A 15,845-nucleotide genomic window follows, 5' to 3' on the forward strand; every position below is an offset into this window, starting at 1 on the left:
ACTGACCCGTAACCTCCACATACTGACTCGGTACCGGTACCCCCTGTATATAGCCTCGTTATTTTATTGTGTTACTTTTTACTTCTGTTTATTTGGTAGATATTTTAACTCTTCAACTGCACTGTTGGTTAGGGGCTTGTAGGCATTTCACAGTAAGGTCTACACTTGTATTCGGTGCATGTGACAAATAGTTTGATTTGATTTGATCATTACTTCTTCAACTCTTTCTTCCACTCTTCTCAACGCCTCGAGATAGGAGACATTTTGGGCTGCTCTTATTCTTGCCAACTCTGTTTTCTTTACCTCCTTAGGTTTCTTCTTTCTTAAAGGATAAATAAAACTCATTCGTGATAGGAAAAACTAACTTAATCCACCCCCCCAAAAAAACAATTTAAAAAATCCCATTTCTTCCTTCAAATCTCCATATCTCCCTTCTCAGGCTCTATGACCTGAGGGGGTGGCATGGCTTCTGACAATACTCCATGCAACTCTTCAGCCGAAAAAGGCTCAGTCCCAGGAACCATTCCGTTGCATCCACAATAATGTCTATTTTCCTGGACGTCCTCTCCACCGTGGCAGTGCCATTAATCACCATAGTTATAAAGGCCACGTTCTTAAACTTTAACATATCTGGGTCCTGCTGTTAAGCGACAACCCCTGCAGCCTTCAGTGAAGGCCTATCCACCACCATCGACTCTTCAGGAGCACCATTCGAACCCTTTTAACAGCCCCTGCATATGAAATGCTCTGGACAGCCCTTACTTTGGCCAGCTCACTATCATTCATCCTTGTTGGGCATTCCAAAGACGTGGCTTCATGGTTCCCACCACAATTGCACCCTGTATCATTTATCACTTTTAAAACACATGATCTTTTCCACAACTTGAACATATTTTTCATTTCTGCAACATCGACTTCTGACAAAATGCCAGATAGACCAATCCAATCCATCGTAAATGTTCTGAGAGGCAGGCACAGGTGTTAAAGACCAATCCATGCACATTTAGTCTTCGTTACAGTAGCCTAACTACCACGGCCTGACGGTGACGTCTACCTGAAGTCCAATTCTAAAGTCAACCTCTCCGGACCCTTAACCTGCTGCCTTTGGCTTCATCCGGTCCATTCTCATTTCCCCACTGAATCCTCATTCTCACATCCATTCCACTTCCTCAATAGATATTCTAAACCCATTTTATGTCTGGTGCTTAAACTCCTGAATTGAGACAATTAGAGCTGCTTAAGGCCAACCTCATCCTCTGTCGAACTTTCTTGCTAGACTGGAGAGGATGTACAGAGGAGGGTGCAGGGGCTTTCTCCAACACGGAACCAAAGTACAGGCCGAAGAGTGCAGACGTGAATCATCTCCGTAACAGACGTCCAACTCATTCTCGTGATCATCAAATTCATATGGGTGTTGTTGATTTAGCTAGTAAATAAACCAAATAATTTTCTGCTGGTGTGCAACACTGTCAACAAAATTCCCGCAACTTGCAAAGGTGCACTATACTGTGTCCCATTGGATGGATGCTCATTCTTCTTCTAGTGAACATTTTAGTAATGGACAAAAGGATTCGCGTCATCTACTGTGCTTTTCAGGTAACTTACATTTCGCAACATCCTGCACACACAAAATAAGAGTCAGGCAGTGAAATACTCATACTTTAAATAATTTATTGCAGGCAAACAATACTGTTAATATGTACAAACATTCCTTTGTATGGGATTGATTAATTGCTGATGAAGAAAAATTTGAACTTGCAGGTACATCCTTTGAGAGATTACTGTTTTAGTGGTGTTTCTCAATGACAGGTCCAAACTGCAGGACTACAAAAGGTTTAAAGCCGTGTTCAATAGACAAATTGGATTAAAAACGATACCAGAGCCAGGGGTGTATTCATTCCGCCAATTCTGTTGCAAAACGTTTCTTAAACTGAAGCAAATGGAACAGGAGGGACCTGTCCAAAATAAACTTGTTTGTTTTGCTCCGTTTGGTTCTTAAAACAGTTTCCGTAATGAATAAACCCCAGTACTGTACTCCTCAACAATTTTCCAATAAATTACAATTCTAAAAAGGCTCATTTGAACCAGTAAAATAACAAAAACACCCCTAAAGTGGAAACAACTGGAGCTCTCTTTTGCAGACAGTTTGCTGCCACTTGACGGCATTCAGTATTTCTAGCTCTTTTATTAGTTTCACAAACCCACCTCCTTAAATGCATAGCTTGTTAAAGGGTGGTTGACCAACTAATTGGCCAAATCCTCAATGTGCAATTTAACACAATTTCCCTGGAGGTCAGTAGGGTGCAACATTCAGAACACTGAAAACAGAGAAGTACCATATAGAACAGACAATTCTCTTGAATACTGTATTTATAAGCACCATGTAGCAAAATTGTACGCATTCCAGTGTTCGTTCTATACATCACATTTCTATTGCAAGGTTTTTTTTCTAGATCAAAAAAGGGGCTTAGGTGATGGTGTGGCAGGAAGCATGGCAATGAGCACGGTTGGCCCGTCAGGCTCATCTTGGCGGTATAGATTGTAAAAAAAACAACAACATATTTATCCAATTTCCTGCAATTCTGCAGACTTCTCCATGGAGCGGAGATACATTTTTTTCAGTTTTAAAGCTAATTTCCTGAAAACTTTATTTATTTTTATACTTGGTGGCCTGTCTAAGCATATATTTTTTTTCTTCTTCCGAAAATGCCCTGTAAATGTTCTGAGTGTTGCCTCCCCTGCACTACTCCCTGTAGCTGAACCCCATATTCTGTTGTTGCTTATACAGTTAGTATGAAATCAAACTACGCACACATTTGATGATGCTACTCTGCTGTTGAGCTACTTAGTAGTCTAAAATCCACCTCACACACTTTTTTTCCAACGGCGTTATGAGGAAGATTGAGGGAAAGTAGCATTTATGAAATAATCAAAAGAAGCAGAAAACTAACTCCCCTACTCAGAACAGTCGCTACAACTCAAGAGGAAATAATGATTCAATTGATTGTCCCCAATCTTCCAACCAACACAAATTCCAGCCAGAAAATAACCTGGAACTGAAGTGCAAACTATGCACAGTTTATTTTGCGAAAAAATATATATTTTTAAACATATCAATTGCTGGTTATCTTTGATTTTTCCCCAGTCGCAAACACTCCAGCAAGTCGAACACGAAACATATGTGTAAGTTCAGTCTCCCGCTATGCTCTCATACTAGTGTCATGGTCGTCTTTTTCTCTCAGACTCTAAGCAGAACTTCTCAAAAGCTTCCTCGATCTCAGGGTCCATCTCATCCTCGTCATTGAATGATCTGGAACACACAAAACACAGGCAAAATTATTAAGGGAATATAAAGGTTTGTTTCAAATGCCATTCAGTGTACGACTAAATATCAAAGTCACAGTCCTCTAAAGGAAAAGGCATGCGCACACAGTTGAGTGGGAGGTAGACGGGTCAACTAAGCGCTCTTTCTGTTTCGTCTGCGGACTCATCTGACTCGGAGGTTCTGGCTTCCCCTGTTCAATTGTGGGCTAAACAATTACACACAAGTTGTCAACCTTATGTGGCTCTCAGTTTATGTGACCTGGGTGACATTTTGCTCTGCTAAATCATGGCCGCCACTGCAACAACAAAAAAGGAGATCTACGTATTACAGACCCAAACCCCCGCTAACTCTGCTTCCGCTGCTGAGAAAAATCTTAGGGGAAACACTGCATTGGCATATGCACACAGGAGTGAGGCGGAAAGGTCACAAGACAAATACTAGTGGCATTTGTGACAATAGCACTGGATTGTGTGACTTATTTTCTGTGGTCTGATGGTTCTCACAGAAGAATATTCTAGAACTACAGAGGAACGTTCTAAAACTACAGAACAGCATTCTAGAACTATAGAGGAATTCTCTAGACCAGAATAGCATTCTAGAACAACATAGGAATATTTTACGGATTAAGTTCCAGTATGACTCACACACATGGGGACCAAGTCAACTGAAAAAGCAAGGGAACATGACCAAAACTAAATCACAGACAATAAATACTCACGATTCATTTCCATTCTCTTCATAGGCCTCTGGGAAATAGTCATCTTCCCGATCCAGGATCTCTTGGTATTTTTCAGAATATTCTGTAACACCGAAACATAAATTTAGGGACAATGTGTAGTTTGCAGGGTTTCACCTTGATGAATGCTGAGGATGATACTTACCAGGGTCGGCTGCTGTAAAGGGAGTGCCATCTGCAGTGTAGAACGTAGGCTCATTCTGACAGGAGAAACACACAAAGACAAACACAAGGAACACAGGTGAAAGGTTGGGTGGGCATGAACTTCCATTTGAACATTTAAACCAGTTTCGCCCAAATGTTGGATCCCCCACAATTCCTTTTGTGCCATGGCTTAAAGCAGGAGTTGGCTTTGAGACACGAGTGAAACATTTTAAAAGCTTGTTGTTCTCTGGCCCTAGCCCCCACTCCTCACCATGAAGTAGTTGGGGTCGTTGTCAGGTGTAGCGTCGGCAGCAGCAGCAGCATGGACTCTGCCCCAGTTACTAGATCTCAGCTCCACCAGTCGCAATAACATCTGCTTCACATCTCTGATGAAAACACAAGACAGTCGTATGTAAAAATCACTCACTCGGCGTCAACAGCATCTTCTTCACACAACAGGCAGTCATTCATCCTACCATCTTTTACCTAATAGAAGAAGCATTCATTTTACTTCTGAATCTGGCAGAGGTAACACACACCAACCTGCTGCACTGGGCATCCAGCACAATGTTCTCAATCCTCTGGACTATCTGGTCCATGTCAGACTTCCCGCTCTCTTTCCACGTATCCTCCAAAACCGAGCCTGTCAACTACAGATGACATCACAGGTAAACGTCATTGTAACACAGGGGAATTTTTCTTGCACATTACAACAAGCTTGACATTATTGTAATATAGCATCATTTGGATTGTGGCCTGCAGATTTCTTTCAATAGACAGTAATTAACGGTGTACCACCGATGTGGAACACTGATACAACTTGACATTAGAGATCAGAAAGCGTGTGAAATCACCTTGAGCAGTTTGACAGCACAGATGAGGTTTCCATCCACGGGGTTGGAGAAGAGGGCATTCATCAATTCCCTCAGGGCAGTAAGCAGGATCTCAGCTCGAGACGGGGGCCCTTTCGCACTCTTAAGCTGAGACAACCAATAATACAAGACAGCAGTCAGGTTCGGTCTAATCTCAGTTAACCCAGAATTTAAAATCTAGCACCATTTGGACAGATGCTCGAATACGTTCTGGGGGGGAGCGTGCTTAAAAATAGGGCTGTGACAAATATGGAATTTTGGGAGAAGATGAATTGTCATGCAAAAATGGCCTCGGTTATTGTTATAATTGTCATTTTTGTTGAAAGAGGTTTTCAATTTATAATGCATCTTAGAAAAATAGCTACGACATACACAATGAATACAACACAGCTTGGTGACACCCCTATCACATTGGGAAATGATTCTGCTCCTCCAGACACTGCTGTTCTGCTCGTAAAATGATTACCAACATAACCCATTTCATGTCAAAATGAAAACTGCTATTGGATAAACTATAGTCACGTCAGAAAGTATTCACACCCCTCGACTTTTTTCACATTTTGTTACAGCAGGAATTTAAAATGGATTAAATTGACTTGTTTTGTCACTGGCCAACACACAATACTACATAATGTCAAAGTAGAATTACATGTTTCAAAATTTTGTACAAATTATTTCTAAATGTCAGGTTAAATTTCTTGAGTCAATAAGTATTCAACCACTTTGTTATGGCAAGCCTAAATAAGTTCAGGGGTAAACATATGCTTAACAAGTCACATGGACTCAGTGTGTGCAATAGTGTTTAACATGATTTTTTAATGACTACCCCATGTCTGTACCCCACACATACAATCATCTTTAAGGTCCCTCAGTCGAGCAGTGAATTTCAAAACAGATTCAACCACAAAGACCAGGGAAATTTCCCAATGCACGCAAAGAAGGGCACCTATTGGTAGGTATTGGTATAAAAAAAAGAAGAAGACATTAAATATCCCTTTGAGCATGGTGAATTTGTTATTTACTCTTTGGTTGGTTTAGTAATACTCAGTCACTACAAAGATACAGGCGTCCTTCCTAGCTCCGTTGACAGAGAGGAAGGAAACCGCTCAAGGATTTCACCATGAGGTCAATGGTGACTTTAAAACCGTTAAGAGTTTATTGGCTATGATAGGTGGAAACTAAGGATAGATCAACAACATTGTAGTATCCTGCAATACTAACCTAAATTACAGAGTGAAAAGGAGGAATGAAAAATATTCCAAAACATGCATCATGTTTGCAACAAGTCACTAAAGTTATATGGCAAAAATGTGGCAAAACAATTAAGTTTTTGTCCTGAATACAAAGTGATGTTTGGGGCAAATCCAATACATTACTGAAAACCACTCTCCATATTTTCAAGCATAGTGGTGAATGCATCATGTTATGGGTGTGCTTGTAATCGTTAAGGACTGGGGAGTTTTTCAGGATAAAAAATAAAGGTAATGGGCTAAGCACAGGTAAAATCTTAGAGGAAAACCAGGTTCACTCTGCTTTTCATCAGACACTGGGAGATGATTTAACCTTCCTGCAGGACAATAACCTAAAACACAAGGCCAAATCTACACACTGGAGTTGCTTACCAAGAAGACAGTGAATGTTCCTGCTCTTAGAGACTTACCCAGAAAAATTTAAATCAGTAATCGCTGCCAAAGGTTATTCTACAAAGTATTGACTCAGGAGTCTGAATACTTATGCTCATGAGATCTGTATTTCATTATCAATACATTTGCAAAAAAATTCTAAAATCATTCATCCGTTTAGAATTCAGTCTGTAACAAAATGTGGAATAAGTCAAGGGATAGAAATACTTTCTGAAAGGACTGCATCTACTTGAATATAAAGTTGGATCCCCCCTATTAAGATATAATTTTTTAAAATCCATGGCTAATGTCCAGAATGGTTGATTACACGATTATAAGATAATTGTGCCAGCCCTAGTTAGAAATGAAGATTTCCGGTTTTCAAAGTCTCCACCCTTGCAAAAGGAAACTCAACCAAAGCCCCCCACCTCCAATATTTTCAACTGTGTTCATCATCAGTCAAGTGAATCTGTTTAAGCAACTCCTTCGCCCAATCCTGATACGTCCAAATAACCAGTGACAAAAACCCAACTGTTGCTCGTTATCTCACAGATCCCATAGCTAGCCGACAGATCTACTGTACCAGTTATGTTTAGGTAGTCTATCCACAAGAGATTAGGTTCTGTCTAGTTTATTATCAACTCAAAATGTATCTAGGGGGAGGGGTATTGGAAGTTGGGTTATGGGAAGCAAGTGTCAAAGTTGAGGGGTTGAAATGGCACAGATCCACAGAGACAAAGAACCCCAAAAGACTGGGACAGGACAGAGGGGCTCCTGCTCACCTCCAGTCTGAGGTAAAGCTCCCCCAGGAAGAGCACATAGGCATGGAACTTCTTCTGAGTCTCCGCGTCCCCCCGCACCGCTACACCCCTCTGTTCATACTCTGTCTGACACCTACCGGGGGAAGAGAGAGTGTGTTTCTGTATGAATGGCTACAAGTGTTCATTATGTTAGGCATAAAGCATCAGCACGAAGCCCATGATGACAAAAGTGATGAAGTAGATGTTAAGCCTACTTGATATAATGTTACTAACATAAACAAAGCTCACCGTTTTAGTAACAGCTGACGGAAGTTGCCACTTGCTGGGCTGAGTGCAAGGTTGTGAGACAGAAAGTTACATAGCCTTGCCCCCGTGTAAGAGAAATTGGGGATAACAGTAGACTGCAAAACAGGAATCACACAACATAACAAATGTAGTAAAATGTAAATATAAAAAAGATAGACAGTGCTATAAAATTCATAAGCAGGTAGATGGCCGAACCGGGCGTGTGTCGATACACATACTTGTGTGTAGAGGAGTTCCACCAATTCCTGCAGCGTCTCCTCTGTAGTGACCCAGCTGTTCAGCATGTTTGCTATGTGCTCAATGTCGTTCTCAAAGGACCCCGGCGAGGAGTTTAGGTGGCTGAGAAACTCCTCAACCAATTCAGCCAATGTTGTCTCAGTATAATAGCCATCGCTGCCATCCTCCGAAACAGATTCCTTTAAAATTGAGAATACCGGTAATCAAGGATTGGTGAAAAATATGGATACTAGCTAGACATTGGTAGTGGATGAGGTGATTCACTAGTTCAGTCCTTATAATGTAAAGTGCAGTTGATGAGGTACTATGCAACCCATTATCATTATCCATTTGTACAGGGTGTGAACCCAGCACCACAACACCTAATTTAATAAGGGTTTTAATAACTTGGTTAACCTAGTTCAGTGTTTCCCAAACTCAGTCCAGGGGCCCCTCCTGGGTGCACATTTTAGTTTGTGCCCTAGCACTCACTACACAGCTGGTTAAAATAATAAAATAACCAAGCTTAGATTATTTTTCATCAGCTTTGTAGGGGGTGCGAAGGCAAAAACTAAAACGTGCACCCAGAAGGGGCCCCTGGACTGAGTTTGGGAAACACTGAACTAGGTTAACCAAGTAATAAAACCCCTTATTAAATTAGGTGTTGTGGTGCTGGGTTCACACCCTGTACAAATGGATAATGATAATGGGTTGCATAGTACCTCATCAACTGCACTTTACATTATAAGGACTGAACTAGCCTGCACACTGGGTTTTCAGGACCAGGTTGGGGGAACACTGCTTTAATACCTCATAGGGGGGGGAGCTGGAAGGGTAGAACTCGGGTGCGTTGGCTGACAGAATGGAGGTGTTCACCAGAGAGTCCACCCTTTTCACTTTGGAGGCAGGAGTGCTGTTGTTGTGAATGACCTGGTGGGGTTTGCTTGGTCTTCTGCTTTCTGAGTGGGAAATGAAGGAAATACTGAAGACCATAGCTAGCAATAGTCTGGCACGAGGGACACTGGGTGGCATGTACATAACTATCATGTGACCTGATTTGGCCGCCGTCCTTGCGCTTTATTTAGCAGTTAGCTCACTGACCAATGTCTAAAATAAGACTTACAATTTAGCTATGGGTAATTCGTGCGACGAATAGCGAATTTTTGTCGGTGTGACTCAAGTTGTTCTCGCTTTTAGTATAATGTATTCAGTGACGTAATTCAATTGACGTTTAAATTGTGTATCTACTAATGTTTGTCTGAAACGTGCGCAGCCTTCTTGAGGCGTCTAAAAGTATAGCTTGTCAGCTATTGCTGACGTGAGCAAACGGGGCGCGCTCAACCCATGCCCGTGAGAGAATGTTGTGTAGATTCACGCTAGAGGTCCACTGTCAGGAAATTCACCAGTTTGTTGCCTATGCTAGCTAGCTACTTACTAGCACCTGTGTGAAGCTAGCCATAATAAGTATGAGCCACAAGTGGATTTTCCGTTTCGCCTTCAAAATACAAGTTCCCCTTTGAAAGTGATTCAAAAGGATTCAAATAGTGGATTCATATTATGTTTGGCCTAGATAATGCTAAACAAGGTCATAATGTTACATAAATTCAACAAAGCACAATTAGTTTAGTTGGCAGAGTTGAAATCACACTGGATGTATTAGACTTTATAATTGAAGTATCTAAAGCCTTGTTCACACCGCAGGCCTTGATGCTCAGTTTGTTTTTCAAATCCGTTTTTGACCACTGACTGTCCAAGCAGCAAGTTACAAGTCACCAAATTGGATGTGTGTGTTCAGACAGCAGTCATTTGCTGACATGGTTACGCTTGTCATAGTACCAACGTCAGTGTGTGCAATAGTGTAGGCTGATTGTTGGTTTTGCTTGCCATCACTCAGAAGTTATGTAGCAAGCGAAGGTGAAAAAAAACAACAACCTGCCATAGACGTTTCCCAATTGCTTTGATTGTTCAAAATCATAGGATAAGAACACCTTCAAAGCCTCAAAGGATAAGATGATCCAACTTTCAAATGGTATTTTTTGGCTAGCCAAAGCAGTCAACTAGCTAGCTGATTAGCTTTATAGCACATTCACAAATTTGTTTGTAAACAATTAACAAGCTAGTTAGTTTGACAAGAACATGTGGTAGCTATCAACACAAGTTTTTATTTATTTTACCTTTATTTAACTAGGCAAGTCAGTTAAGAACAAATTCTTATTTTCAATGATGGCCTAGGAACAGTGGGTTAACTGTTCAGGGGCAGAATGACGATTTGTACCTTGTCAGCTCAGGGGTTTGAACTTGCAACCTACCGGTTACTAGTCCAACGCTCTAACCACTAGGCTACCCTGCTGCCCCGGCAACTAAATATGCCAAATAACAGTCTAAATACCACTTGAGGGCCAAAAAATTATAATCTGATTTGTCAGACAAGTCTTATGGCCAGGAATCAGATTTGTTTCCGACTTCAAACCACCCACGAAGGTGCTTTGAAATGTGGCTTGAAATGTGCTTTTTGGCTGTTCAGACTGTAGGAAAAATAACAGATTCAAATTGGATATGCAAATAAATAGGATTTTAGTCACTTCAAACTGCCTATGTTTGCCTAGGTTGTGCAACATTTCCCCTTTATTCTTTTCAAAAGTCTTCAAGCTCTGTCAAATTGGTTGTTGATCATTGCTAGACAACTATTTTCAGGTCTTGCCATAGATTTTCAATTACACTAAAGTCAAAACTGTAAATTGGTCACTCAGGAACATTCACTGTCTTCTTGGTAAGCAACTCCAGTGTAGATGTGGCCTTGGGTTTTAGATTATGGTCCTGCCGGAAGGTGAATTCATCTCCCAGTATCTGGTGGAAAGCAGACTGAACCTGGTTTTCCTCGAGGATTTTGCCTGTGCTTAGCTCCATTCCATTTGTCATATCCTGAAAAACTCTCCAGTCCTTAAAGATTACAATCATACCAATAACATGATGCAGCCCCCAATATACTTGAAAATATGAAGAGTGGTACTCAGTGTTGTGTTGGATTTGCCCCAAACATAATACTATGTATTCAGGACAAAAAAAGAAATAGCTTTTTGTAAGTCGCTCTGGATAAGAGCGTCTGCTAAATGACTTAAATGTAAATGTAAATGCTTTACCACATTTTTTACAGTATTTCTTTAGTGCCTTGTTGTAAACAGGATGCATGTTTTGGAATACTTTTATTCTGTCCAGGCTTTCTTATCACTCTGTAATTTATGTTAAAATTGGGGAGTAACTACAATGTTATTGATCCATCCTCAGTTATCACAGCCATTCATCTCTAACATTTTTAAAGTCACCATTATTGGCCTCATGGTGAAACCCCTGAGCGGTTCTCTCTCTCTGGCAACAGAGTTAAAATCTAGAAAAAAATAATTGTTTTGACATTATAGGGTATTGTGTGTAGGTCAGTGACTTAATTTGATCCCTTTTAAATTCAGGCTGTAACACAAAAACATTTGGAAAAAGTAAAGGGGTGTGAATACTTTCTGAAGGCAGTGTATAGGAACTGTACAGCCAAAGATTTTATAACTAACCCAATATAGACCACAACCTGTTGTTTCCAATTTGAGCAAATGAATCAGTGGGCAGTACAAGCAAGGAGGTGGGAAGAGCCAGACACAAGCTAGCGAGATCCTATTGGCGCGTTCTAGCATGTATTAGCATATTTCCATTAGTGAACGCCTACTCTGAAGTTCATGTCTGCAATAACTCAATTCACCCTTGCATTTCTAAACAATGGAATTTTAAAAACTTTGGCAAAGAGTAAAGTCTACAAAACTGTGTCCTCTCTGTTCATAATATATTCTAGTTTTGGGAACAGAAAACTGTATTGAGATCAAATGTTCATAGATACAAAATTTAGCAGGGTTGCAAAGAAAACACCATATCTCAGACTGGCCATTAAAAAGAAAAGATTAAGATAGGAAAAAGAACACAGACACTGGATGGAGGAACACCACCTAGAAGGCCAGCAACCCGGAGTCGTCGGGACCGGCCCTGAATTCAAAGCACTATGTTTAGGCCAAATCCAACACAATGAATCACTGAGTATCAAATCCAAATCTAATTTTATTTGTCACATATGCTGAATACAACAGGTATGTGTACCTTTCCATGAAATGCTTACTAACAAGCCCTTAACCAACAATGGCATTTTAAGAAAATAGAGTTAAGAAAATATTTACTAAATAAACTAAAGTGAAAAACAGAACCAGTTAAAAGTTTGGACACGTGTACTCAAGGGTTTTTCTTTATATTATAATTTTCTACATTGTAGAACAATAGTGAAGAAATCAAAACTAACCAGTAACCATAAAAATAGTTAACTGAAAATATACTTTATATTTGAGTTTCTTCAGAGTAGCCACCCTTTGCCTTGATGACAGCTTTGCACACTGTTGGCATTATCTCAACCAGCTTCATGAGGTAGTCACCTGGAATGCATTTCAATTAACAGGTGTGCCTTGTTAAAAGTTCATCTGTGGAATTTCTTTACTTCTTAATGCATTTAAGCCAATCAGTTGTGTTGTGACAAGGTAGGGGTGGTATACAGAAGATAGCCCTATTTGGGAAAAGACCAAACTGGCTCTTATGAGGACAGCACCAGGAAAGTAAGACCCAGAGTTACCTCTGCTGCAGAGTTAAGTGCACCTCAGAGTGTAGCCCAAATAAATCGTTCACAGAATTCAAGACACATCATCAACTGTTCAGAGGAGACTAGAGGTCGACCGATTTAATCGGAATGGCCGATTAATTAGGGCCGATTTTAAGTTTTCATAACAATCGGAAATCTGTATTTTTGGGCGCCGATTTAAAAAAAAAATATATATATTTTTTTTTATACCTTTATTTAATCTTTATTTAACTAGGCAAGTCAGTTAAGAACACATTCTCATTTTCAATGACGGCCTAGGAACAAGGCAGAACGACAGATTTTTACCTTGTCAGCTCGGGGGATCCAATCTTGCAACCTTACAGTTAACTAGTCCAACGCAATAACGACTTGCCTCACGAGGAGCCCGCCAGTTACTCGAATGTAGTAAGCCAAGGTAAGTTGCTAGCTAGCATTAAACTTATCTTATAAAAAACAATCAATCAACGACTGTCGTTGCACCAATGTGTACTTAACCCTAAACATCAATCCCTTTCTTAAAATCAATACACAGAAGTATATATTTTTAAATCTGCATATTTAGCTAAAAGAAATCCAGGTTAGCAGGCAATATTAACCAGTTGAAATTGTGTCACTTCTCTTGCGTTTATTGCACGCAGAGTCAGGGTATATGCAACAGTTTGGGCCGCCTGGCTCGTTGCGAACTAATTTGCCAGAATTTTACATAATTATGACATAAAATTGAAGGTTGTGCAATGTAACAGGAATATTTAGACTTATGGATGCCACCCGTTAGATAAAATACGGAACAATTCCGTATTTCACTGAAAGAATAAACGTCTTGTTTTCGAGGTGATAGTTTCCGGATTCGACCATATTAATGACCTACGGCTTGTATTTCTGTGTGTTATTATGTTATAATTAAGTCTATGATTTGATAGACCAGTCTGACAGAGATGGTAGGCACCAGCAGGCTCGTAAGCATTCATTCAAACAGCACTTTCATGCGTTTTGCCAGCAGCTCTTCGCTGTGCTTCAAGCATTGAGCTGTTTATGACTTCAAGCCTATCAACTCCCGAGATTAGGCTGGTGTAACCGATGTGAAATGGCTAGCTAGTTAGCGGGGTGCGCACTAATAGCGTTTCAAACGTCACTCGCTCTGAGACCTTGAAGTAGTTGCTCCCCTTGCTCTGCAAGGGCCGCGGCTCTTGTGGAGCGATGGGTAACGCTGCTTCGAGGGTGGCTGTTGTCGATGTGTTCCAGGTTCGAGCCCAGGTAGGAGCGAGGAGAGGGACGTTAAAAGGAACCACCAGCTTTCATATGTCCTCATGTTCTGATCAAAGAACTTAAACGTTAGCTCTCTTACATGGCACATATTGCACTTTTACTTTCTTCTCCAACACTTTGTTTTTGCATTGTTTAAACCAAGTTGAACATCTTTCACTATTTATTTGAAGCTAAATTGATTTTATTTATGTATTATATTAAGTTAAAATAAGTGTTCATTCAGTATTGTTGCAATTGTCATTATTACAAAAAATAAAATTTCGTTTATTTTTATTTTTAAATTGGCCGATTAATCAGTATCGGCTTTTTTTGGTCCTCCAATAATCGGTATCGGCATTGAAAAATCATAAATCGGTCCACCTCTACTATCTAATGCTAGCTAAACGTAGTAATGAATAAATTGGCTACATTTCTATAAAATGGACAATTCTGTGAACCATCTTGTGCAAGTTTTAATTTGACAATACCTGTTAGCAAAGGTGTCAACTACAGATGACGTGCAGGAGCTTGCAGGGATTTGTAGTCTTGCGTTTCAACTTTGGTGCTAATTAGCATTTTCGATTCAGAGTAAATAGAGCTGAATATATTTATAAGTCACCTTGTCCAAGTGATTTAAATGGTTATCAAAATGTCACACCAAAGTAAGTCTACACGAAACACAGCCCATATTTGAAGTGTTTTCTAAAATACCCTATGGGAAAATGAATGGTGGAAAAACTATTGGAACCCTTACCCATAAAACCTAGTGGTTAAACAGGGAATTATTACACCACTGTGAGGCTCTATTGAACTCCATACAAAAACACCTTCCTTAGTGGGCAAAACAACGTTACCTGCTGTACAGAGATTTTCCTGCCGAGTTTGACCTCTCTCTTCCTTTTCCTCTCTGATACAAGTATGCCTCCAATGAAAGTCTAATACAATCCAGTGCGATTTCAACTGACTTGAACTTTTTTAGTATCAAATGAACTATGTATTGTGTTGAATTCAGACAACATTCCGGTCTTGTTTAGTATTATCTAGTCCAAATGGCATGATTCCACTATTTGTATCAGTTTGAATCACATTCAATGAGGGACTTTTATTTTGGAGGCGAAACCCTAAATTAAACTATTTTGGCTAATCGTTATTGTGGCTAGCTTCACACAGGTCTAGCTAAATAGCTGTTCAAATGTAGGCAAAGATACTGGTAACTAAAACAGTAATCCAGTAACTTATAAGGTTTTCCTTCTTGTCTATGACATAGCTAACTAATGCAAATTACTTACAGTAAAGGCATATTTGAACTGACAGCACATCTTACCTCCGCCGATAGCCTCACTAGTGTTTGTGTTGTTCTCAGTCAAAGGTGGAGACGTCCGAGGCTGTCGTAGAGGCTCACGCTGGTTGAAAACAGAGTTTGCGTCCCCGTCTCCTGCATCTGCGAGTCCGGGGCTTGTTGGCTTTATACGGGCTCTACCTGCGCCTGGGGCTCGGTCGAAATTCTCAGTCATCTCTGCTGCTTGTTTGTACTACGGCCTGTTTGGTAAAGCACAACACTACAGAACACCTGGCATTCCCTCCAAACAAATGTGAAGCGGTTTGGTAATTCCAATAACGTGCTATTAAATAATTATTTAGTTTGGCCTCAAACACTAACCTATCTCACTTTAATATTTACGTTTATTTTTCTCGATCGGATATTAAAACATATTTCTATAAGGCCACTTCCTTCCACAACAAATCAGGATATCAGCTGATTATTCATATGCAAGTGAAGGTATTGGTGACCTCTAGGGGAAGGGAGTGGCAGAGCATCAACTTGGAGCGGAGTGGGTCGTCTGTAGACTAGTTATCATAGCCAATATACATTTTTAAAATGTATATTCTTATAATCTGAGTTGAACTATAACAACACTACTAACATTATGCCTAGTCCTAACCTTAAACTAACCTCA

At 40.2% G+C, this 15,845-nt stretch overlaps 1 protein-coding gene across 1 annotated transcript; it reads right to left on the bottom strand.

The window, feature by feature from the left end:
* Positions 1-1,654: 1,654 nt before the first annotated feature.
* Positions 1,655-15,642, bottom strand: LOC115111835 (polyadenylate-binding protein-interacting protein 1-like). Its single transcript, XM_029638315.2, has 11 exons — positions 15,212-15,642; positions 8,793-8,941; positions 7,985-8,182; positions 7,749-7,861; positions 7,482-7,593; positions 5,060-5,185; positions 4,749-4,855; positions 4,477-4,591; positions 4,207-4,261; positions 4,044-4,125; positions 1,655-3,310 (listed from the first exon to the last, which is right to left on the bottom strand). The coding sequence occupies exons 1-11, from the start codon at positions 15,399-15,401 to the stop codon at positions 3,220-3,222; spliced, it is 1,338 nt and encodes a 445-aa protein (XP_029494175.1). The 5' UTR covers positions 15,402-15,642; the 3' UTR covers positions 1,655-3,219.
* Positions 15,643-15,845: the final 203 nt, after the last annotated feature.

This window comes from Oncorhynchus nerka, linkage group LG27, assembly GCF_034236695.1.
Source record: "Oncorhynchus nerka isolate Pitt River linkage group LG27, Oner_Uvic_2.0, whole genome shotgun sequence".
Lineage (NCBI taxonomy): Eukaryota > Metazoa > Chordata > Actinopteri > Salmoniformes > Salmonidae > Oncorhynchus > Oncorhynchus nerka.

Bases quoted from the DNA above. Each gene is read 5' to 3' on its own strand.
- LOC115111835 (XM_029638315.2), bottom strand. From the start codon at position 15,401: ATGACTGAGAATTTCGACCGAGCCCCAGGCGCAGGTAGAGCCCGTATA. The intron at 5,186-7,481 runs GTGAGCAGGAGC...TGGTTGTCTCAG, and splicing joins AGCTTTACCTCAGACTGGAG to CTTAAGAGTGCGAAAGGGCC. The intron at 4,592-4,748 runs GTTGGTGTGTGT...TGTTTTCATCAG, and splicing joins CTGGATGCCCAGTGCAGCAG to AGATGTGAAGCAGATGTTAT.